Source organism: Nomascus leucogenys, chromosome 14, assembly GCF_006542625.1.
Source record: "Nomascus leucogenys isolate Asia chromosome 14, Asia_NLE_v1, whole genome shotgun sequence".
Taxonomy (NCBI): Eukaryota; Metazoa; Chordata; class Mammalia; order Primates; family Hylobatidae; genus Nomascus; species Nomascus leucogenys.
The window spans coordinates 9,885,884-9,911,454 of NC_044394.1; the positions used below are offsets into that span (position 1 = coordinate 9,885,884).

At 36.3% G+C, this 25,571-nt stretch overlaps 1 protein-coding gene across 4 annotated transcripts in view; it reads left to right on the forward strand.

Moving 5' to 3' along the window:
- The window catches only part of BCAS3 (BCAS3 microtubule associated cell migration factor), a 714,356-nt gene that overhangs the window by 202,269 nt on the left and 486,516 nt on the right, over positions 1-25,571 (forward strand). For all 4 annotated transcript variants that reach the window (XM_030828111.1, XM_030828114.1, XM_030828113.1 and 1 more), the window contains exons 9-11: positions 3,667-3,743; positions 12,676-12,752; positions 25,180-25,263. In XM_030828111.1, coding sequence (XP_030683971.1) covers positions 3,667-3,743; positions 12,676-12,752; positions 25,180-25,263 — 238 coding nt within the window. The remainder of the gene's footprint in view (positions 1-3,666; positions 3,744-12,675; positions 12,753-25,179; positions 25,264-25,571) is intronic.

Sequence of the window (25,571 nt, forward strand, 5' to 3'; positions counted from 1 at the left end):
GGTTTCACCCTAGGGGTAATTATCTATAATCCTTTTTATATATTCCTGGATTTAATTTTTGCATCTATGTTCATGAGGGAGATTCATGTATATTTTCTTTTTCTTATTATGCCTTGTCTGTTTTTTTGTTTGATTCATTAGACCCTTAGGAAGGTATTTCTTTTTTTGGAATTTTCTATGATAAATTGTATAGGATTGTTATTCTATTTTTCTTAAATCTTTTGAGTTTCTGTCATTGGGTTCAGATACGTTTATGGTTATTATGACCCTTTATGAACCATCCTTTGTTAATAGTGATATTCTTGTTCTTAATGTTTATCTGATAATAATATATCCATTTCAGCTCTTTTGTTAACTATACGTATGGTATGTATTTTTCCGTTTTTCAGTTTTAAGCTAGTTTTGTGTTTGAATTCGTTGGTGTAGACATAATATGGTATCATTATCCAGTCTGACAGTTTCTAGTTTTTAATATTCTATGTTTATAAAATAAATTATGAGAAGGAATGAGAATATTATGTGCATGTGTGTATGTGTATATATAGAGTGTTTGTATATATGTGCATTTGTGTGTGTATATATACACTTATGTGTATATCTGTATGTATATGCACACATACACACACACCCCGTGTATATCCGTAGGTATATATCTGTATGTATATACACGCATACACACACACGCCACATATATCTGTGTATGTATATACACACATACACACACACCCCATATATATCTGTACGTATATATCTGTATGTATATATCTGTATGTATATACACACATACACACCCCATATATATCTGTATGTATATATCTGTATGTATATACACACATACACACACACCCCCATATATATCTGTATGTATATACACACATACACACACACCCCATATATATCTGTATGTATATACACACATACACACACACACACACCCATATCTATCTGTATGTATATACACACATACACATACCCCATATATATCGGTATGTGTATACACACATACACACACACCCCCATATCTATCTGTATGTATGTACACATATACACACACATACCCCATATATATCTGTATGTATATACACATACACACCATATATATCTGTATGTATATACACACATACACACATGCCACATATATATCTGTATGTATATATCTGTATGTATATATACACGTACACACACACCATATATATCTGTATGTATATACACACATACACACCCCATATATATCTGTATGTATATATCTGTATGTATATACACACATACACACCCATATCTATCTGTATGTATATACACACATACACACACACCCCATATATATCTGTATGTATATACACACATACACACCCCCCATTCTATCTGTATGTATATACACACATACACACACATACCCCATATATATCTGTATGTATATACACACATACACACACACCCCCATATCTATCTGTATGTATATACACATATACATACACACACCCCATATATATCTGTATGTATATACACACATACACACACACCCCCATATCTATCTGTATGTATATACACATATACATACACACACCCCATATATATCTGTATGTATATACAAACATACCATATATATCTGTATGTATATATCTGTATATACACACATACACACCATATATATCTGTGTGTATATATCTGTATGTATATACACACATACACACACCCCATATATATCTGTATGTGTATATCTGTATGTATATATGCACACACCCCATATATGTCTATATGTATATATCTGTATGTATATACACATATACACACCCCCCCATATATATCTGTATGTATATATCTGTATGTATATACACACATACACACAAACACCCCTTAAGTACTTTCTCTTTGGTTCCATTGACTCTTAATAATGGTGCATATTTTTTTGTGTGTGTGTGTGTTTCATTATTTGGTATTTTCTGTCAAATACTGTGTGTAGAGGAATAGTACAGACATTGGTAATTAAATATGGAAATGCCTTTTCTTCTGTCAGGGCATTAAAAGGGTATTAAGTTGATATAATATGTAGGCAAGGTGGTTTGAGGCTTTAGTGTAGTAACAGAACAGAAATGGAATTTACAATTGAGTAATTCTAAAATTTCATATTATCTCCTTTATAAGGATATTATCTCTACCTTTTTGTATATTCAGAGTACATATACACATGTATAGCAAATTATCACTTATTAGTAAGAAGCAACCCAGTAAAATATATATAGAAAAGTTTTTAACAGGCCCAACTAGAAAAAAAAATCGCAAGGATCTAACAGTAGTCACTCATTAGAATTATTCTGCATCAGTAAATGAAATTGTTGTTTTTAAAGATGAACAAAGTTAATGAAGCATGCATATGAAATAATACATTTTCCTTTTTTCTACTCATTAGCATCTGTTGCTCAGATTTACTAGCCTCCAATTTTGAAAAATAAGCTATTAGTTTGTTAAATATTTAGTAACAATTATAATCTTTATTTGATTTTTTAAAGTAAATATTAAGCTTGGCTATTTATATTAATATACTGCAAGGATAGCACAATATAAAGTAGTGGCTTTGGATGTATTTTAGGAATTTTGCTTTAAAAAAGTATTTATAACTAAATTATTTTCTAACTATTTATAAATCTCGGGCATTGAGAAAAATATTGCTTTTACAGATTCTTAGTGAATTTTGCTATATTGAGTCAATCAGAAATGACTTATATTTATGAGTAGCAGTTGGGAAATTCATCTGCCATTTAAACTTAAAGTGATGGGTTACATAAATCCATTTTATCTTTAATACCATGAATAAAACATCACTGGAAAAACACTTTAGTAGATAGCCAACAATTTATTATCTTCTCCATTCTTTTTTTTCATTTCCTTTTGAGATAGGATCTCACTATATTGCCTAGGCTGGTCTCAATCTCCTGGGCTCAAGTGATTCTCCTGCCTCAGCCTCTTGAGTAGCTGGGATTACAGGTGTGCAACACTGTGCTGGGCTTGATCTTATCCATCCTTACTGTAGACTTATTCAATTCAAAAATAAATGAAAACAAAACTTTATTTTATGTATTTATATTTTTAGAGACAAGATCTTGCTGTTGCCCAGGCTGGAGTGCAGTGGTGCGATCATAGCTCCCTGCAGCCTTGACCTCCTGGGCTCAAGTGATCCTCCTGCCTCAGCCTCCTGAGTAGCTAGGACTACAGGCTCACACCACCACACCTGGCTAATTTATTTGTATTATTTCTCATAGAGACAGGGTCTTCCTATGTTGCCCAGGCTGGTCTCAACCTCCTAGGCTCAAGTGATCCTTCTGCCTTGGCCTCCAGGAATGTTGGGATTGTAGGCATGAGCCACCATGCCTGGCTGAAACAAAACTATTAAAAGACAAACATTTTTTGAGGTGGTAGTTTTTTCTTCCATCACTTTTCTTCTAGTCATCTCTATCTTATTTATATCTAGGATTTTGTGGTTTATATTTTCACACATTTTAAGAGGCAGAAGTTTCTAGCCTAAATATTATAGGAAATATTTAATTTTAAAACTGCATTAGTAGGCACTTGTTTTCATCTAGACGATATAATGCATTTCTGATTCCACTTACAGAATTTCACATTCACTTTTTTTCTTTCTGTTTTTTTTTTTTCTCTCTCTAATTTTAGGATCCTTGTCGTAGTCTTGCAGGAGAAAATTGCTGCCTTTGATAGCTGTACTTTCACAAAGAAATTCTTTGTCACAAGTATGTACCAATTTTTTTTCCCTTCTTATGCCTTTGGGTTTATACTACTTACTTGACACAATCAGCAAACTAACTGTAATTTTCTCGACGGTATTTAATGTTGTCAATTTTGATGATTTTCTTGTGATTCTGTGGATATTCTCATTGAGTAATATACTTGTATGATATATATTTTCAACTTTCCAACACATTTTCATTATATTACTAAGCAAGCTTTGTTGTAGGTTACCTCACTTTCTCCTTACATACTCTCCTTGAGTTTGCGATTTAGTTTCATGTAGCTGTTTCATACTTTCAAAGCAGTTGTTAAATTGCTTAACATACCATACTTCTATACATTATACCCTTACATATAAGCAAAATTTGTTTCTACTAACATTAGTATCTGTCATTTAACCAAAAGGTGAAAAAAATATATTTTTCAAATAAGGACTTATATTTTAAAATAGTGTTTAAAAATCTTCAATACTGTTAAATAAACTTATGTACTTATAAGGCTGTAAGCACAATTTCCTTTAAAAGTTTTGTTTGTTTTTGTAAATTGATAATATTTGCAGCTTTTCTGTGGGAGTATTTGGCAGCTTGAGATTTTCTAATAGGAGAATTTGTGGTAAGTCCTCATTTGGGTCAACTTACAGATTTTCTGTATGATGGAAAAAAATGTAAACATGTAAAGCCTTGGAAAATATATTGGCAGAATCAGTATAGAAGTTGGCACATTTTCAAAGAAAGCAATTTAGCAGTTTCATGTTACCAATTTTACTATAATTTCTCAATTTAAACCATATATGACAGAGAAAAGAGTGAAAAAACCTTTTACTCAGAAGAGAGAATAGAGTATGTATTCTTCCTAGTTTTTATTGCTATTTGAAATTGAAAGTTCTTGCAGAAAAAATGTATTTTTAGTCATCTTAAAATGGTTAAATATATCTTAAATATATAAATGTCTTCGATTTTCAATAATTTGGCCTATTATGTAAACATGTAATAATATAGTGCTATGGCAAAAATACTGTATCATAATTAAATTTCTAGTGCCACAGATAATGCCATTTCTTTTCCTGTAAAGGCCATAAACAATAACTTTTTATTTTGGGAAATATATACATGTATATAATTAGAGTAGTAGTATGATAAACACCCATGCATTTATTATCTAGTTTCAACAACTATCAAATAATGGACAGTCTTTTTCATTTGTACCCCTTCCCCAATTATTTTGAAGCATATTGCAGACATTATAGAATTTAACTTGTACATATTTATTATCTATGTCTGAAAGATAAGAACTTTGAAAAATTACCAAGTGATTATATAATTATCATCCAAACTGCAGTCTTTTGATTTGCACAGTTGCCATACTGGACTTAACTCTGATCAACATATGTAAACTTGTAAAGTCCTGAGTGAACACAGATATATGGTTATCTTGTCCGTTTACTATCAATGAAACTCCCAAGGTTTTTGGTACACCAAAACCTACTTTATGAAAGTTTAGCGTCCTTGCTAAATCTTTTCTACAACTTAATTTTCATGCTTCTTATGTCCCATTTAATTTGAACCACTCATTATTCTCATTTTGTTGGAGGTACATTTTTCCTTTGGCTTCGTGACCAGAATGGCCTTTTCACGAATACCCCTTCTCTTTATGATGTTTTAATCCTATATGTCTTTCTGGGCCCAGTGTAGATAGTAATTCTTATATGAAGTCTTTCTTGACCCCTTTAGCTTACAGCAACTTCTCCTTCTAAATTCCCTAAAGATAACATTTCCCACTGTCTGTTTGTAGAACATTAGATTTTCAACATACTTTGCAAATCAGGATGCCCTGGTCAAATATGCTTAGGAAATGCTACCTTCTGTTGAGACTAGCAATGGTGATTAGTATTTTGTCTGTTTAAATTTATTTAATACATTTCTTTATTTCCCATATTTATTTGATAACAGACCTCATTTGTTAACCAACAACCTTTGGGAATGCTTTTGTAGTATGTCATCTCTGCCTCTCTTAAGGCACTTACATTCTATTTTGTATACGTTTTCTCTCTGTTTGCTGCTAGACAGTAATCTCATTGAGAGAAGAGTTACTCAGTTTGTTTTGGATTGAGGAAATAAAGTTTTACCATGGAAGGCATAATGTGTCTATTATGTCCTTGCCAACATAAAAATATTAATGATTTTTTTGTTCTTTTAATAATAAAACCTAGTTCACTAAAGATGAATACATTTATCAAAATTATGTTCATTTTCAAAGCACAAGTGGTTCTTTTTCAGAATGTTTAGTTAATGAAAATGTTTGTGATAATAGTATGTCTGAAAATGTAGTGCTTCTCTGTCAACAGTTATCAGATGAAGAAAATTATTTATATAGTATCAGTACAGATCTTTATAGGTCTGAGTTGGAAATTAAAAGTAAGTGGTGAATATTTTAAGAAATGATATATATATATACACACACACATATATATACATATATATATGCATAGATGAATGAAATTTCTCTCTTACAAGTCACATTGGGGTAAATCCAGAAATTTTGGAAAGGATGAGTTTGTTAGAAAATTGTGTCTTCATAGGCGTCAGCTCTTGAGTATCTCTCTCGTATCTGTGATATCTCTCCTGTCTATCTCTAAAGGATTTCCCCTTTGAAAATGGGATCTTCTGTTCTGCAAACTTTTAGTAAGCACAAAACATAAGTCAAATCTGATAAACGTGAACAGCAGACTGAGTTGTTAGCACTCTTTCTTAATGCCTTTCATGCTTTCCTTTTTCCTTAATGTCTTTTTGGGACATCTTTGCCATGTATTCCTGAATACTTCCACCTGAATTGCTGGACCATTGAATAGATGAAACAAGTTTTGTTAAAGCATTAGTCTCTCTTGTATTCTGTGAATTCTTCACTACAGGAGGAAGAGACCTAGAGGGATCAATGGTGTTTGTGGTACTATAGAAGGTACTTTAAAAGTGAAATGCAGCTTTTAGTTAAGTCCTGGTCAAGTGGCTGGAGGTCCACAGTGATGAATTTTTAGTAATTCCTGACCCACAAAGATTATCACTTGTTTTCTCAGAGTAATGTCTGCATACTGGCTGTCATGGGTTGGGCATTCCTTAAAATCTATTTAGTGTGGATTTCATAAAATCTGAAATGTATGTTACTTAAATGTTTAAAATGTTGAAAAAAGAGTAGTAAATAAAAGTACATTCTGTCATTTCTGGGAATAAATGTTGGAAATAAGTGTAATTAACTATGTACATAGGTCCAGTAATGTCTTTTTTTTTTTTTTTTTTGAGATGGAGTCTCACTCTTTTGCCCAGGCTGGAGCACAGTGGCATGTTCTTGGCTCACTGCAGCCTCCACCTCCTGAGCTCAAGCAGTTCTCCTGCCTCAGCTTCCCAAGTAGCTGGGACTACAGGCATGCACCACCATGCCCAGCTAATTATTGTATTTTTAGTAGAGATGGGGTTTTACCATGTTGTCCAGTCTGTTCTTGAACTCCTGAGCTCAGGTGATCTGCCCGCCTTGGCCTTCCAAAGTGCTGGAATTACAGGCATGAGCCTCCATGCCTGGCCAGTAATGTCTTTGAGAAAAGATGTTCTTAATTTTAATATAGTTGTCAGAAGGTAGGATAGTGCATATCTTGGGAAGAATAGTGACTGAAAGGGAGTATAAGAGGGTGCTTTGGGGAATCTGTAATGTCCTTTTTTTGTCTGGTTATTTATGTGTTCAATATGTGTTCACTTTGTTGATTTGGGTAATGCTGCATGTATATTATATTTCAATATGCACTTAATATGAAAAAGTTCAGAAAGCAACAGTAACATATGTTTGTGATTTCTTTCTTCATACTCTGGATACAATTTGATGTAGCATTTCACTACAGGTCCCCCTTACCTGTTCATCTACAAATACCCTTACCAATAGTAGTAATGTATTTTATTTCATATTTCGGTTAGGAGGTATGTCATTCTTAGTTACAAATTATTTTTCTTGAAAACCCTAGGGGTCAAATTGATGCATATGACATATGATCTTAGGTTGGTAAGATTGATGATATTCTGTAAATATTTGAATGAAGGAATTTGGCTGATTTTCTTTGAAATTACAGCTTCCTCTAAAGTGATTTATATCATTATTTAGAACAAAATTTACCATGACCAGATTTTTAAAATTAAGGAACAAAGGGTGCCACTTCATAAGTAGAAAGAATCTTATTTTCCTCCAGTTTCTCCTCTTCTCCCTGTTCCTTTATACAGACTGAAACTTTTGTCAAGTGAATCCCATGCCTGTAAGCTTGTTTTGCCTGTTAGACTGAAAGGTATAGGATATAGAGACTGGAGGACAGGATACTGGGATGTAGGGAGCAGGTGGGACAGGGCATACTGAGATAGCATTTGTGGTAGTTCATTTGCCTGTAGCACATAGTTTTTCTCCATTTATTGGTACCTAGTTCTTAAGGTAGGACCATAGCCCATGTCGAATGACAAGATCTCCACTTAATGAGGATGTTGTTTTGATCATGCAAGCAGTTATCTTCTAAAATAGTTTGAAAAGGTTTTGTGTAATACCTTTTTAGTGCATTGGTTATATGTGAATACAATGAAGGGACTGTAAAATAAGTAGAGACAGCTGTGTCCATCAGAGCAAGCATCATGGGAATTTGTGCCAAAGGGTGGAAGGAACAGGTAAAGAGAGCTGATAGAGGACTGTTAATGGAACGCATCCAATAAGATGAGAAAGGAGACACCTTTGAATTTGGATATAAAGAAAAAGTCGCCTTGAGCAGCTGTCTGATGTGGAAATCCAAAACCCATGTATGATTAGGAAAACAAAAGACAAAGACCAATAGATGTCATTAGCAATCATTTTCAGTGTTCTTAAATTGAAAGGTAGATATGAAGTCTCCAGAGAGATCAAAGGAGTATACAGTAAGCAATCTTGTTCCATTGGCCTCTGTTTTTACTTGGAGGAGAAAACATATTTCTTATAATCTTAGTGTTATTTCTTGGTTTTAATGTGTTCTTCATTTATGTTAATGATTAATAACAAATAGAACAAATGGAAATGCAAATTTTACTTTAAAATGCAAAATTATCTTTAAGTTTTGAAAGAGGAGCTCTGCTTTTATGTGAAGAAACAAGTTTGTAATATTTATGAGAATTCATCGATAGGTTAGTGTGAGTTCTAAGTTCAGCTTACATTAAAAGTTAAACCTATCTTTGTTTTTCTGGGTTCTCCATAAGATGGAAAAGTTCACTATGATGTTTTTAGGGCATGTGCTGGTGCCGGATACATAGTGGACACTCAGTGAATATATATGCAATGAACTAACTTGTGACTTTTTCATTCTCTGCACCCAATTCTCACCCATTGAGTCGTAGAATGGCAGTACTCTGAAAGTCATGGTGTGCTTTATATACATGAAAAGTAAACCAAAAATAAAACAGGAATTTTAAACTAAAAACTGATAAAACCTTATGAGAGTCATTAATCAGCTGTATGATGGTTAAACAGATCTGTGAAATGGTATTTAATATTTTATATGCTTATGTGTTTTTCTGAGGAGGATGTTCACATTTGTTGTTGTTGTTGTTGTTTGTTTTTTTTGAGATAGAGTCTCACTCTGTTGCCAGGCTGGAGTGCTGTGGCACAATCTCGGCTCACTGCAACCTCCACTTTCCAGCTTCAAGTGATTCTCTTGCCTCAGCCTCTCAAGTAGCTGGGATTACAGGCACACGCCACCACACCCAGCTAATTTTTATATTTTTAGTAGAGACAGGGTTTCACCATGTTGGCCAGGATGGTCTTGATCTCTTGACCTCGTTATCTGCCCACCTTGGCCTCCGAAAGTGCTGGGATTACAGGCGTGAGCCACCGCGCCTAGCCATATGCCACATTTTATCTGATCGTTCATTGACAGATATTTAGTTTGTTTCTACTTTTGGGCTGTTGTAGATAATGCTTGTATGAACACTAGTGCACAAGTTTTTCAGTGGACATATGTTCTCTTGGGTATGAACATTTAGCTACAAGTTTTTGTAATTTTGAAATTTGAATTTCCCTGGTGGCTAATGACACTGACCATTTTTAATGTGCTTATTTGCCATTTGTATATCTCTGTCCATTTTTAAATTATTTGTCTTTTCGATACTGAGTGGTAATAGTTATTTTATATTCTAGATATAAGTCACTTATCAGATATATTCTTTGCAAAAAATGTTCCCTCATTCTTTAGATTGTCTTTTCACTTTCTTCTTTTGTTTTGTTTTGTTTGTTTGTTTCTGAGACGGAGTCTCACTCTGTTACCCAGGCTGGAGTGCAGTGGTGCAATCTCAGCTCACTGCAAGCTCCGCCTCCAGGGTTCACACCATTCTCCTGCCTCAGCTTCCCAAGTAGCTGGGACTATAGGCGCCCACCACCACACCCTGCTAATTTTTTGTATTTTTAGTAGAGACGGGATTTCACCATGTTAGCCAGGATGGTCTCGATCTCCTGACCTCGTGATCCGCCCACCTCGGCCTCCCAAAGTGCTAGGATTACAGGCGTAAGCCACCACGCCTGGCCTCGTCTTTTCACTTTCTTTATGATGTCCTTTAAAGCATGTTAAATTTGCATTTGTTTTGATGAAATCCAATTTATGTATTTTTCTTTTGTCCTATATAAGAAACCATTGCCCAATCCAAGGTCATTAAAATTTACAATATTTTGTTCTAAGAATTTAATTGTTTAACTTTTATATTTAAGCTTTTGATCCATTTTTGTATGTGGTGTGAGATAGGGGTCCACCTTCATTCCAGTCCAAATGCTTTTGCATTTGGATATCCAGTAGTCCCAGCACCATTTGTTGAAAAGACTTCTTTCACCATTGACTTGTCTTGGTATTCTTGTTGAAAATCAGTTGACTTATAAATGTAAATACCTATTTTCTTTAAAAAAAGGGCTCAGACTTTTTATTTGTCCTTGCCAGGAAAAATAAGGCAAAGTATCAAAGAGAGTAGTTCAGTTTTGTGTTTTTTGAAATGAATTCAGGTCATCTCTCCATTAGGACCACTTTCTGGGAGGATGCCATCTAAAATTGCATCATACTTGTGTACCTTCTTAATTACTTTTTTAGTAATGGAAAAATATAGTGTGCTTCTAAAAATTTTTTACCTTCATTTAAGTTGGGAAATGAGTTCTTTTAACATCCAGTTCTCTTTGTCCAATAACATTGTAAACATGTTAGAATTAGGCCTAGTATTATAGAGATTCATGTCCCCCCAACCCCTTCACTTGTTTTCAGAGTTTACCTAGAGGCAAAGATTAATCTTTAAAGGAGTCATGCTTATAAGGTTGGGATGGTGCTGAGTGGCTTATGTTCTGCTGATTCCAGCTATAAAGCTTTCTTTTGGAAAGGAGGAAAACAATTGTTTTCGTTACAATATACTGTAATTCTTGAGGTCCACTGAACTCTAAAAATACGGACTCAAAAAATGAAATGAAGAATTGTAAGCTGTGTTTTTCCTTAGGATCCTTTTGTATTTGTGAGGTTAAAGTGGCTATCAGAATTGATTGAGAGTTAGATTATTTAGTTTTAAAGCTAATTCAGGAGACTAGCTATGTCTAACGTGACACCAGTGTTCACAAGTACTTGGTTCTGTTTTTCATGACGAATTTTAAAAGGGAAAAAACTTTCTTATAGATCATATTTATCCTCATTTCTCCAGCTCTGAAATTGTCAATGGAATACATGTATACATACTCATATAAAATTATATTTTAATGAATAAGATTAATTTATTCAATGAGTCTATTGTGTAAATACTACACAATTTATATTAGAGTATGTTGTCTTTTTACAATTTTTAGTGTGTTTTTGTCCTAAATATGTTTCCATAATATGTATTTAATAGATAATAGTAATATTACAGTTAACCTGAAGTCAGTTTTCCAGAAAACCTAAGTATTGCAAACATACTCCTTCAAACAGTAGCATGAACGAACAGTTTTTAAAAAGGGGAGCAATAAAATGAGAAAGCTTTTATTTTATTTATGTGGATTTTCTTTTAGGGTCTGTCTCTTCTCTATAAGTTTATTATTTTCTTTTCAAGACAAAAATTCAAAATAGATGGCAGTTTAGGGAGCTAGACTAAAAATGGCTGTGTACTGGAAGCGACAGTAAGGTGTGCTTCTTTAGTGCTTTTGAGCATAGCAATAGGAACACAGTCAGAATGACTAGGGAGTGGCGGCAGGGGAGAGTCAGTGGTGAAGAAAACCGATTCTTCAATTTCACACATCCCTCTGATCAAGTTGGAGGAAGATAGAAAATAAACGGTAAATATATGTCATAGAACAGTTAACTGTTGTTATTGGCTAGAACTGCAAGCAAGAAGAATGATATTGAGTGAAATGTAAATACAAAGGATTATGCAATTCCCCAACATCTTTCTGTGGAGGCAGGCTTTCAGAGTTGCTTGTCTTCATTGGCATCAATGAGGTCAAATACTTGTTCTTTTTCTCTCCCCATTGTAGTATCATGTCTGATAGTCTCACTTATCTTTTGCCTTTAAATTCCTGAACCCATCATATCATTTCTCTCTCCTCTCCCAAAATTCTTCCTTGATTTATGAATGTTAGACTTAAAATGGCCCTTCTTAACTTCATTTTCTTGTTTAGGAATAACTGTATAAAATGCCCAGTGTTTGCTGAAAGTGATGACCAGTTCTTTCCAGATTTATTTCTTATTGGGACAGAGTTAAGCCAAAAGGAAACTAAATAGAGGGGGAAAATGCACCTTACTTAGCTAACAAAATAATGACTAGTGTTACAGGAATTTTATGTGAGACTTGAAAAATATAAGCATTTGATTTTTCTGTTTTTCTGGCATCGACATATGATGCACCAACAGAAAAGTTATTAAGAAATTTCTCAATAGTGCCATTTGAAATTTTTCAGGCTGCTATCCATGTCCAGGGCCAAACATGAATCCTATTGCTCTTGGGAGCCGCTGGCTTGCTTATGCAGAAAACAAGGTAAGACATGGCCTGTGTTTGGATTATTTGTAATGGAGCAAGTGTTGAAGGATTTTCCATAATAAATACCTGTGCTCCATAGTTGATTACCAATAATAAATGTTTTACTTACTAGTTCATTTGCTTTGGTTTGATTTTAATTGTGCAACTAATAATTGAACTCGTTTAAGGATTTATAAATGTTTGGCAGTTGTCATTAAGTCCAGACTCTGTAGAACCTTAATTGTTTTAGCTTGGTTTTATATAGAGAACTTCATTCTATTAATGTGCAGCATTGAGATGACCACAGTAGTGGTATTAAGGAAAGTAGTTTTTGACTTTTAGAAATCAGGAGGCAGGAGTAACTTCTGTCTTCATTGGTAGATTAGAAACCTGGGCATAGAATAATTTAATTGACAAGGCTGGGCATGATGGCTCATGCCTGTAATCCCAGCACTTTGGGAGGCTGAGGCAGGTGGATCATTTGAGGTCAGGAGTTCGAGACCAGCCTGGCCAACATGGTGAAACCCCGTCTCTACTAAAAATACAAAAATTAGGCGGATGTGGTGGCGTGAGCCTGTAATCCCAGCTACTCAGGAGGCTGAGGCAGGAGAATCGCTTGAGTCTGGGAGGCAGAAGTTGTGGTGAGCTGAGATCGCACCACTGCACTCCATCTGGGCAACAGAGAGACCCTGTCTCAAAAAAAGAAAAAAAAAAAGAAGAATTTCATTTACATTAACTATATGCTAACAACTATATCTAAACAAGGGTTCAGCCATTTGTTTTAATAGTTAAATCACACACGTTCACATTTTGTTGACTTTTTCAGTTATTTATCAATTTATTTATTAAGGTCATCATAATAAGTGAAGATACTGTATGCACTAGGAATTTTACTTATGTCTAATTTAAGGAAAAAGGTAAATTTGAATCTTCAAAAAGAAGGATAAAATTCTTTTAATTCCATTTAGTAACCTGCATGTGAATATAGAATGAAATCTTCTAAAAGAAGATTACTATTTTTGGTTTCGTTTTTGCTGGTTGCATAGTTATTTTATCTTGAGATTAATATGAATTAATATGAAATAGTTCTTGACAAAAATAGGGTGTGGTAAGTAAAGTAGTTATTTGGTAAAGCCAAATCTACTAAATTTCTAGCCTCTGGAATGTACAAAAATCAAGAAACTACTGAAGAAAATTATTTTTCTTGATAAATTCTTTGAGATCTTACCCATAAGTCTGTCTGTAACTACTAGATATGTTACATCTTACTGAATTCTGTATTTATATTCCATTTTGTTTTTTCTCCTGATTTTCCAGTATATCTTGTAAAAATAGCTCTTTCAAAATTATTCTTTTCAAACAAAACAAGAGGCATACAAGTAAGTGTAGTGATACAATGGTATCTTCTAATGTTTCTATCTGTAAAACATTTCCCTTGAGTGCTAGAAACATTCAAGACAAAGATGTATAAATTGTCCCTTGGGTCTTGTGGATGTATTCTCACATATGGGGAACTGCCCATTTGGAAGTGGAGGTAATATGTAAATAGTTACACATATTGCCTTTGAGGGGAAAGAACTCCCTTCATAGATGCATAGCCTGAATATGCAGCAGTTGTTTTCCCTCTTCAGGAATACATGTTTATATCTGGTGTCATGTACAGAGACCAGACAACATAGTGGCCTTCACAAGGAGTATGTGAATCAAATGTTGTGTTTTCATCTCGAAATATTTCTAGATAAATGTCCTTACATAGTATTTTCATAAGAGCTAGCATTTATTCGTTTCTAATTGTCTTAGCTTTGGGGCTGAGTATAGAATTGTAAAATTGAATTAAATTTTGGGGTACCAGTCTCTTTCAGTGAAAATGCTCTTTGACTATAAAATCTTAAGAAGCTGTATATCTTTGTTTTGTTTTAAGATTCACAGGGTACACGTGCATGTTCGTTACATAGGTATATTGTGTAAGGGTGGGGATTTGGCTTCTAGTGTATCCATCATCCAGATATTGAACATTGTACCCAATAAGTGATTTTTCAACCCTCAGCTGCCTCTTCCCTCCCCCTTTTGGAGTCCCTACTGTCTATTTCCATTTTCATCATCATGTGTACCCATTGTTTAGTTCCCATTTATAAGTGAGAACATGCTGTTTTTGATTTTCTGTTTCTGAGTTAGTTCACTTAAGATAATGGCCTCCAGCTCCAAGCATGTTGCTGCAAAGGACATGATTTCATTCTTTCTGTGGTTGCAAAGTATTCCATGGTGTGTATAACCATATTTTCTTTATTCAAATAATCAACTGCTGATAGACATCTAGTTTGGTTCCATGACTTTGCTATCGTGACTAGTACTGCGATGAACATACAAGTGCCTGTCCTTTTTAAATTAATGATTTCCTTTGGATAGATACCCAGTGGTGGGATTGCTGGGTTGAAGGGTAGTTCTATTTTTAGTTCTTTGAGAAATCTCCATACTGTTTTCCATTTACATTCCCACCAACAGTGTATAAGCATCCCCTTTTCTCCATATTCATGTCAACATCTGTTGTTTTTGACTTTTTTTTTTTTTTTTTGAGACGGAGTTTTGCTTTTGTTGCCCAGGCTGGAGTGCAATGGCATGATCTTGGCTCACTGCAACCTCCACCTCCTGGATTCAAGCGATTCTCCTGTCTCAGCCTCCCAAGTAGCTGGGAGTACAGACATGCGCCACCGTGCCTGGCTAATTTTGTATTTTTAGTAGAGATGGGGTTTCTCCATGTTGGTCAGGCTGTTCTCGAACTCCCAATCTCAGGTCATCCGCCCACCTTGGCCTCCCAAAGTGCTGGGATTATAAGCATGAGCCCTAGCCTCCAGCTGTTTTTGACTTTTTAAGAATAGCCATTTTCGGTCTGGCATGGTGGCTCATGCCTATAATCCCAGCACTTTGGGAGGCCAAGGTGGGCAGATCACGTGAGTCCAGGAGTTCGAGACCAGCCTGGTCAACATAGTGAAACCCCGTCTCTACTAAAAATACAAAAAATTAGCTGGGTGTGGTGGTGGGTGCCTGTAGTCCCAGCTACTCGGGAGGCTGGGGCAGGAGAATCACTTGAACCCGGGAGGTGGAGGTTGTGGTGAGCCAAGATCACACCATCGCACTCTAGCCTGGCCAACAAGAACGAAACTCTGTCTCAAAAATAAAAATAAAAATAAAAAGTCATTTTCACTGGCATAAGATGGTATCTTGGTGTGGTTTTAAGTTGCATTTCTCTGAATATTAGTGATGTTGAGCATTTTTTTCATTTGTTTGTCGGCCATTTACATTCCTTTTGAGAAATGTCTGCTTATGTCCTTTGGGGTTTTTATTGGAGTTCGTTTTTTTCTTGTTCAGTTGTTTGAGTTTCTTGTAGATTCTTAGTTGGATGCATAATTTACAAATATTTTCTCCCATTGTGTAGTTTATCTATTTATTATTTCTTTTGCTGTGCAGGAACTTTTTAGTTTAATTAAGTGTCATTTGTCTATTTTTGTTGCATTTGTTTTTGGGATCTTTGTCATAAATTCCTTGCCTAGGACAATGTCTAGAAGAGTTTTTCCCTAGGTTTTCTTCTAGGATTTCTATAGTTTCAGGTCTTACATTTAGGTCTTTAATCCATCTGAGTTAATTTTTGTATATGGTGAGAGATAGGGGTCTGGTTTCATTCTTATGCATGTGACCAGCCAATTTTCCCAGCTCCATTTATTGAATAGGGTGTCCATTCTCCATTGTGTATTTTTGTCAACTTTGTTAACAAAAAAGATCAGTTGGTTGTAAGTATCTGATGTTATTCAGTTCTCTGTTCAGTTCTCTTGACTTATGTATCTTTTTTTTTTTTTTTTTTTTTTTTTTGTGACAGAGTCTAGCTCTGTTGCCCAGGGTGGAGTGCAGTGACGTAATCTCTGCTCATTGCAACCTCCGCCTCCTGGGTTCAAGTGATTCTTTCACCTCAGACTCCTGAGTAGCTGGGACTATAGGCACATGCTACCACACCTGGCTAATTTTTGTGTTTTTAGTAGAAATGGAGTTTTATCATGTTGGCCAGGCTGGTCTTGAACTCCTGACCTCAAGTGATCCACCCACCTTGGCCTCCCAAAGTGCTGGGATTGCAGGCATGAGCCACCATGCCCAGCCTATGTGTCTATTTTTGTACCAGTACCATGCTGTTTTAGTTACTGCAGCCTTGTAGTATAGTTTAAAATCAGGCAGTGTGATGCTTCCTGATTTGTTATTTTTGCTTAGGACTGCTTTGGCTATTTGCCCCCCTTCCTTTTTTTTTTTTTGCTTCCCTATGAACTTTAGGATAGTTTTTTTCCAGTTCTGTGGAAAAAACATTAATAATTTGATAAGAATTGTGCTGAATCTGTAGATTTCTCTGGGCGGTATGGTCGTTTAAATCATATTGATTCTTTCAATTCTTGAGCTTGGGATGTTTTCCATTTGTTGGTGTTTACAATTTCTTTCCTCAGTGTTGTGTAGTTTTTCTTGTAGAGATCTTTCACCTCCTTGATTAAATTTCTTCTTATATATATATATTTTTGTAGCTATTGTAAATGTGATTGCCTCTCTGCCAGATCATTATTGGTGTATGGAAATGCTATTGAATTTTGTGTGTTAATTTTGTATCCTGCAACTTTACTGAATTCATTTACAAAATCTAAGATTTTTTTTTGTGTGTGAAATCATTAGGTTTTTCTAGATGTAAGATCATGTCATCAGCAAAGAGGGGCAATGTGACTTCTACTTTTCCAATTTGGATGCCTTTTCTTTCTTTCTATTGCCTGGTTGCTTTGGCTAGGACTTCAGTACTGCGTCGAATAGGAGTGGTGAAGTGGCATCCTTGTCTTGTACTAAATCTTAGAGGAAAGGAACTTTTCCCCATTCAGCCTGATGTTAGCTGTGGTTTTGTCATATGTGGTCTTTATTATTTTGAGGTAATTTCCTTCCATGCCTAGTTTGTTAAGAGTTTTTATCATGAAGGGATGTTGAATTTTATCAAATGCTTTTTCTTGTATCTATTGAGATGATCATATGGTTTTTGTCCTTCATTCTGTTGATGTGATTATTATCACTTATTGATTTACATAAGTTGAACCATCCCTATGTCTCTGGAATAAATCCCCCTTGATTGTGATCTATTATATTTTCGATGTGCTGTTGGTTTCCATTTTCTAGCATTTTCTTGAAGATTTTTGTGTCTGTGTTCATCAGGGATCTTGGCCTATAGTTTTCTTCTTTGTGGTGTCCTTGTCTGGTTTTGGTATCAAATGATGTTGGCCTCATAGAATGAGTTAGGGAGAGTTTCTTCCTCTTTTTTTTTGGAATAGTTTCAGGAAACTTGGTGATCTCTTTTGTACATTTGGTAGGATTCAACTGTGAATCTGTCTAGTCCTGGGCTTGCTTTTTGGGAGACTTTATTACCTACTCACTCTCACTACTCATTATTGGTCTGCTCAGATTTCTGTTTTTTCCTGATTCAATCTTGTTACGTTAGGTTGTATGTTTCCAGGAATTTATCAATTTCCTCTAGGTTTTTCAGATTTTCAGTGTATAGCTTTTTATAATAGTTTGCTGATCTATTGTATTTCTGTGGTATCAGTTGTAATGTTCTCTTTTTTCATTTCTCATTTTGTTTATCTGGGTCTTTCCTTTCTTGGTTAATCTAGCTAGTGTTTATCAATTTTGTTTATCTTTTTGAAGAACCAATTTTTTATTCATTGATCTTTTGTATTGTTTCATTAGTCTATTTTGCTTAGTTCTACTCTGTTTATTATTTCATTTCTTCTGCTAATTATGGGTTTGGTTTATTCTTTTTTAGCTCCTTTGGGTGCATTGTTAGATTGTTAATTTGTAATCTTTGTACTTTTTTGATGTAGGCATTTATTGTTGTAAACTTCCATCAGCACAGCTTTTGCTGTATTCCACAGTTTTGGTATGTTGTGTTTCAAGATCATCATTTGTTTCAAGATTTTAAAGAATTGACTCAGTAGTGTTCAGGGGCATGTTATTTGATTTCCATGTGTTCGTAAAGTTTCCAGAGTCCCTTTTGGTATTTATTTCTAGTTTTAGTCCATTGTGGTCTGAGAAGATACTTGATATGATTCAGTCTTTAAAAATGTATTGAGACTTGTGGCCTAACATATGGTCCATCATGGAAAATGTTCTATGGGCTAATAATGTATATTCTGCAGTTGTTGGATAGAATGCTCTATAAGTGTCTGTTAGGTCCATTGGGTCTAAAGTCCAGTTTAAGGCCAGGCATGGTTGCACATGCCTATAATCCCGGCACTTTGGGAGGCCAAGGCGGGCCAATTACATGAGGTCAGGAGTTCAAGACCAGCCTGTCCAACATGGCAAAATGCCATCTCTACTAAAAATACAAAAATAGCCAGGCATGGTGGCGTGTGCCTGTAATCCCAGCCACTTGGGAGGCTAAGGCAAGAGAACCACGTGAACCCAGGACGTGGAGGTTGTGGTGAGCCGAGATCACTGCACTCCAGCCTAGGTGACAGAGCGAGACTCTGTCTCAATAAATAAATAAATAAAGTCCAGTTTAAATCCAATGTTTCTTTGTTGATTTTCTGGCTAGATGATCTGTTTAATGCTGAGAGGAGTTTTGAAGTCCCCCACTGTTACTGTATTTCAGTTTATCTCTCTCTTTAGATATAGTATATACTAATATTTGCTTTACGAATCTGTGTGCTCCAGCGTTGAGTGCATGTATATTTAGAACTGTTATATCCTCTTGCTGAATTGATCCCTTTATCATTATATAATGACCTTCTTTGTCTTTTTTTTTTTCAACTGTTTTTGACTTGAGAGTCTGTTTTATCTGATACAAATATAACTACTCCTGTTCACTTTTGTTTTCCATTTGTGTGGAATATCTCTCTTTTTTTGCCCCTTTACTTTTAGTCTACATATGTCTTTATGGTAAGGTGAGTTTCTTGTAAGGAGCATATGGTCGGGTCATTTAAAAAAATCCATTTAGCTATTCTGTATCTTTTAAGTGGATTATTTATTTTATTTACATTCAAAGTCATTATTAATATGTGAGGCTTTGTTCTTATCATATTGTTGATTGTTTTCTGGTTATTTCATATATTTTTGGTTTCATTCTTTTTCTCTTATTGTTTGATGTTATGGTTTGGTGGATTTCTGCAGTGGTACTCTTTGAGTTCTTTCTCTTTCTCCTTTGTGTCTTTGCATTACCAGTGAGTTTCATAGTTTGGTGTGTTTTTGTGATACTAAATGTTGTCCTTTCACTTCCAGGTTTAGGACTACTTTGAGCATGTCTTGTATGGCCAATATAGTGATAATGAATTTTCTCAGAATTTGCTTGTTGGAAAAAACGTTATTTCTACTTCATTTATGAAGGGTAATTTTGCTGGATACAGTATTCTTGGCTGACATACATTTTCTTTCAACTCTTTGAATCTATAATTCCATTATCTTCTGGCTTGTGAGGTTTCTGCTAAGAAATCTGCAGTTAATGTGGTGAGGTTTCCTTTATATGTGATTTATTTATTTATTTAGAGACAGGATCTCACTGATCTTACTCTGTCATCCAGGCTGAAGTTCATTGGTACAATCACAGCTCACTGCAGCCTATACCCCCAGGGCTCGGGTGATCCTCTTGCCTAAGCTTCCTGAGTAGCTGGGTCTACAGGTGTGTGCCACCACACCAGCTAATTTTTTTAATTTTTATTTTATTTTTATTTTTTTGGTAGAGATAGGGTCCTGCCATGTTGCCCAAACTGGTCTTGAACTTCTCGGCTCAAGTAATCTTCCTGCCTTGACCTCCCTAAGTGTTGGGATTACAGGCATGAGCCACTGTGCCTGGCCAGAATTTCTATTTGACTCTTTTAAAAATTATCTATCTCTTTGGTAAATTTCTCATTTATATTCCGAATTGTTTTTCTGATTTTTCTGTATTGTTTTTCACAGTTCTCTTGTATCTCACAAGATTGTTTTAAATTATTATTTTGAGTCCTATAAATGGGCTCTCATAAATTTCTTTTTGATTGGAATCTGGCTGGAGAGTTATTGTGTTTCTTTGGAGGCATCATATTTTATTTTTCATGTTTCCTGTGTCTTTACGTTGATATTTGCACATCTGATGCAATGGTTTCTTCTTCATATTTTTACATTTACTTTCGTAGAGGACTTTTTTTGTTAATGAAGATGTATCTATAGTACTGGTTGGATAGGACACTTTGGTCTTGATTCTGGGTGTGTGCAGTAATGTAGTCTGATTTTTTTTTTCTGTATACATCATTAGGGGTATTTATTATTTACTTAATGAATTAGGGTGTGATTATTAGTGGTGGCTGTGGTGAAGTTTTGCTGGAGACTGGGATGTCAGGTTGGCTGGTTATCAGTATGCAGTGGTGGCAGCATTGGGCTGTGTGCCTATTCTTGTGCCCCAGAGTAGTGTACACTGGCACCTATATTGGTGGTTACAAGTGGGCTGATTCTTGGTCTTCCGGGTAGCTTGCTTGGATGCTGGTAGTGGCAGTGGTGAACAGTGTGGGTGGGCTGGTTCCTGGGCCCCTGGGCAGCCAGTGTAACATGGGTGATGACAGTAGCAGTGGCAAGATAATTCTTTTTGTTCCTAATGGCGTGTGTTGATGTTGGTGGTGGCTGGAGTGGTCTGAGGGTTCGGGAGGTAGTCTCCAGGCCTGTGATTGGAGCTTGCAAGTAGGTGCCAGCTGTTGAGGCAGTGGCAGGGAGATAAGGGCCAACCTCAGACCCCCTGGAGGAGTGCTTAGGTACCCAAAGAAGTGGATTGGGTTGGGCAGTCCCAAGGACCCTGGGTTATGTGTTCTGTCCTTGGGGATTGAAGGCAGAACTAGGCTGGGTGGGCTTGTTCTCAGGCTCTCCAATGATGAGAGCAGACACCAGCCATGGTGGGTGGGGACAGGGTAATCCTAGGATCAGTTTTTGGGTGAGGGGCCCTGAGGCTGCTTCTGGAGAGGGTAGGTCTGGCCTCGGTGGCCACAGCTAGGCTGGTAGGTGGGGAAAATGTGTCTCTTTCACACCCCAGTCCCAGTGGGGCTCACCCCGCAGTCCCAGTGGCAATGGCATATACCTGTCTCACCCCCATCCCTGACTGCAGGAGCCTCTGCCCAGCTCGCGACCAAGTCTTAGTGGCAACTCATGCCTGCTCATGTCTCAGTCTCTGGCCCGGCAGCCCTTGCTTCCCTGCATTGGTAGCTGCTACAGCCAATGCTTTACTCAGTTCTCAGCCCCTAGTGCGGGAATGCGCCCAGATCACACCCTAGTCCCAGCAGTGACAGCCCGAGTTTTTTTTTTTCCTGAGACGGAGTCTTGCTCTGTTGCCCAGGCTGGAGTGCAGTGGCACGATCTCGGCTCACTGAAACCTCCACTTCCTGGGTTCAAGCAGTTCTCCTGCCTCAGCCTCCTGAGTAGCTAGCATTACAGGCATGCGCCACCATGCCTGGCTAATTTTTGTATTTTTCATAGAGACAGGGTTTCACCATGTTGACCAGTCTGGTCTCCTGACCTTGTGATCCGCCCACCTCAGCCTCGCAAAGTGCTGGGATTACAGGTGTGAGCCACCACTCCAGGCCCCTGAGTTTTTTTTTTTTTTTTTTTTTAACACCTCAGTCCCAGTGCTGTTAGGCCTCAGAGCAGCATGCCATCTGCCAAAAACCAGGTTTGAAAATGATGTCTTGCTGGGCATGGTGGCTTGTGCCTGTAGTTCCAGCTACTTGGGAGGCAGAGGTAGGAAGATTGCTTGAGTTCAGGAGCTCTGGGCTATAGTGCACTATGCCAATCGGGTGTCTGCACTAAGTTCAGCAGCAAATACGGTGAACTCATAGGAGTAGGGGACCACCAGGTTGCCTAAGGAGGGGTGAACTAGCCCAGGTTGGAAATAGAGCAGGTCAAAATTCCCATGCTGATCAGTAGTGGGATCGCACCTATGAATAGCCACTGCACTCCAGCCTGTGCAACATAGTGAGACCCTGTCTCTTAAAAAAAAAAAAAAAAAAGAAAGAAAGAAAAGAAAAGAAAAGAAAAAGAAAATATTGTCTTGCTATAGCCACTTAGGTATCAGAAAGTGTATAGGACCCAGTACAAGCTCCCTCCCTGGAGCAGTTCTGTTGGAGAGTCTCCCGGCAGCTCCCTATGTTAAGTTTCAGGGCTTGGGAGGCTTGAGGGTCTCTTTCCTAGCTAAGATTGTATGGTTCCATGGTGGGGGATATGGGCCTCTGGAATTCTCTTACTTACCCTTGCCTTGTGTTGGGAAGCCACTCCCAGCTCCCAGCCTATCCTAGCCAAGCAGGCTACCTGTCTTCCTTCTCCTACCCACTTTTGGTGTTTCCTGTTAGTTCTCTGTTGAATTCCAGTGTTTTACCTTGGACAGTGTATTTGAAGTGTGATTCTCTATGCACTATTTTGGTTCTTCTAAATGGAGGAGGTGAGCATGAAATGGTTTTTGACCAAAGTCTATATCCCTTTCGTTCACAAAAGATAACATAGTATATATGCTCTTTGGCAAACTGCTTTTTTTTTTCTTTTGCTTAACAGTATTTCCTGGAAATTAGTTCATTTGATAGAATTTTGCACTATAGAAAATTCTGACTCATCTTTAATTTTGTTGAACCAAGATATAAATGTAATTTTCTGATGATTCTGAATTTTAGACTAAAATTTCTGACTTAGTTACTTTTGTGCAGAACTGCTGACTCAGTTGTAGTTGAATTTGAAAGGTAAGAATAGGGCTGGGTGTGGTGGCTCACTCCTGTAATCCTAGCACTTTGGGAGGCTAACACTGGTGCATCACTTGAGGCCAGGAGTTTGAGACCAGCCTGGCCAACATGGGGAAACCTCGTTTCTACTAAAAATAAACAAAAAAAAATATCCAGGTGTGGTGGCATGTGCCTGTAATCCCAGCTATTTGGGAGGCCGAGGCAGGAGAATTACCTGAACCCAGGAGGCAGAGGTTGCAGTGAGCTGAAATCATACCACTGCACTCCAGCCTGGGTGACGGAGTGAGACTCTGTCTCTTAAAAAAAAAAAAAAGGTAAGAGTGTTGTTGTTGTTGTTGTTGTTGTTTTTACATATTTGTCCTTCAGTATTTTAATTACCAGAAGCAGGGAATAAGTAATAGCCTTTCTTTCCTTGCTCATGCAGCAGGAGGCAGCAGAGGAATAATTTTCATAATTATTTGAATGTGTATTTGTGGATGAATGAGTGAGCAAGAGAGAGATTCTTTTTATTTGCTAAAATGATCACTTTTCAAATTCTTTATCTTACTCTATGTGAAACCACATGTGATGATCACCTATCATTTGGAAAGTTCCTCACTTCTCTCTTTGAAATCTACTTAAGCAGTCATTCAGTGTGACATAACAGACATTGCCTAAAAAAAATCTTGACTTTGCATATCATACTTTTAAGGGTGTTCCATTCTATTATAATATATTACTATTGCTTTCAGGGATGTTTAAAATAACAATGTCAATGATGAAGAAAATTTTGAATTAAGAATAAAAGGATTACATATCAGTCTTCATCAGAGGACCTGGTTTTAAACGATGTAAAGCATTTTTAATTTTTATGTTTTGTGAGATATAGATTCTTCGTGAATTCCAGAGGTTCTAAAAACTCATAATGTGGTGCAGTTCTAATACTCTACCCTTGTCATTTTGTTTTTTAAAAATGTTAAGCATACAAATCTGGCTAATGACATTTTTTGCTAATTATAGGAAGTAGAGGACCAGTGGAGAATTTAATCCTGGTTTATTGCTTAGCATGTGAAATAATCATGCATATCAAAGTAGTGATTCACTTTGAAAATTGGCAGTTTGCTTTATTTACGTCAGTCACAAATAAGGATATGCCTTTTTCATTCCTAATGGTAAAAGTTTAAGTTCTCTGAAGTGGACAGCTAATATATGTGTCATAGGTGATTTATGCGTAATTTGTAACGCTTTTCCACTGACACAATTGAAAATGCAAATATGGCAAAATCTTTTGTCTACTTTTTATGTTTTATAATCTTTGTGGAGGAATTAACAGGATAAAACATCTAATTTGTTAGCATGTCAGATATTTAAGTTAGGAAGTTGTGTGTAAGTCCTTTGATTATGTTTTAAAAATTTATTTGTGGAAAGGCCACCAGACCCCAATCCTACCATTTCAGGGTTTATGGATTATGAAAGACTATTCTTCTTGTAATGAAAACCGTAGTTGAGCATGAAACTGCCTGAGTGGCACCAGTAGATTATAAAAAGGGGTAGAAGTGTCTCAGCAAAACTTTTAGCTGTTTGTCTGAAATACACTCATGCAAACATTCCCACCCATCACCATCACTGTTCACGGTAAATAAGCTCTATCCTAATAGCCTGTAGAGTTAAACAGATTAATAGAAATGACTTTCTGCTTCTCTCTCTCTTTTTCTCAGTTGATACGATGTCATCAGTCCCGTGGTGGAGCCTGTGGAGACAACATTCAGTCTTATACTGCCACAGTCATTAGTGCTGCTAAAGTGAGTACCTCCGAAATTTTGGAGAGTTGTGGTTATGTGTAGTAACTGTTCAGATTTCTCTCCTGAATTATATTTTCTATTGTAATGATTGTAGTGCTTGTACTTATTCAATTTTAAATGCTTTAAGTCTGTTAACTAGCTTCAAGACTGTTGTCTAATTAATACCACATTTGGAAGAAGCTTTCCATGTTTTAAACAGTGACTTCTGGATTCTCTGTGATTTGCATCGTTCTACCTACACTGACACCCCTTTGCATCTTTGAACATTTCAGAGTCTTCTTCTCATGAAAAGAATATTATTCCCTACG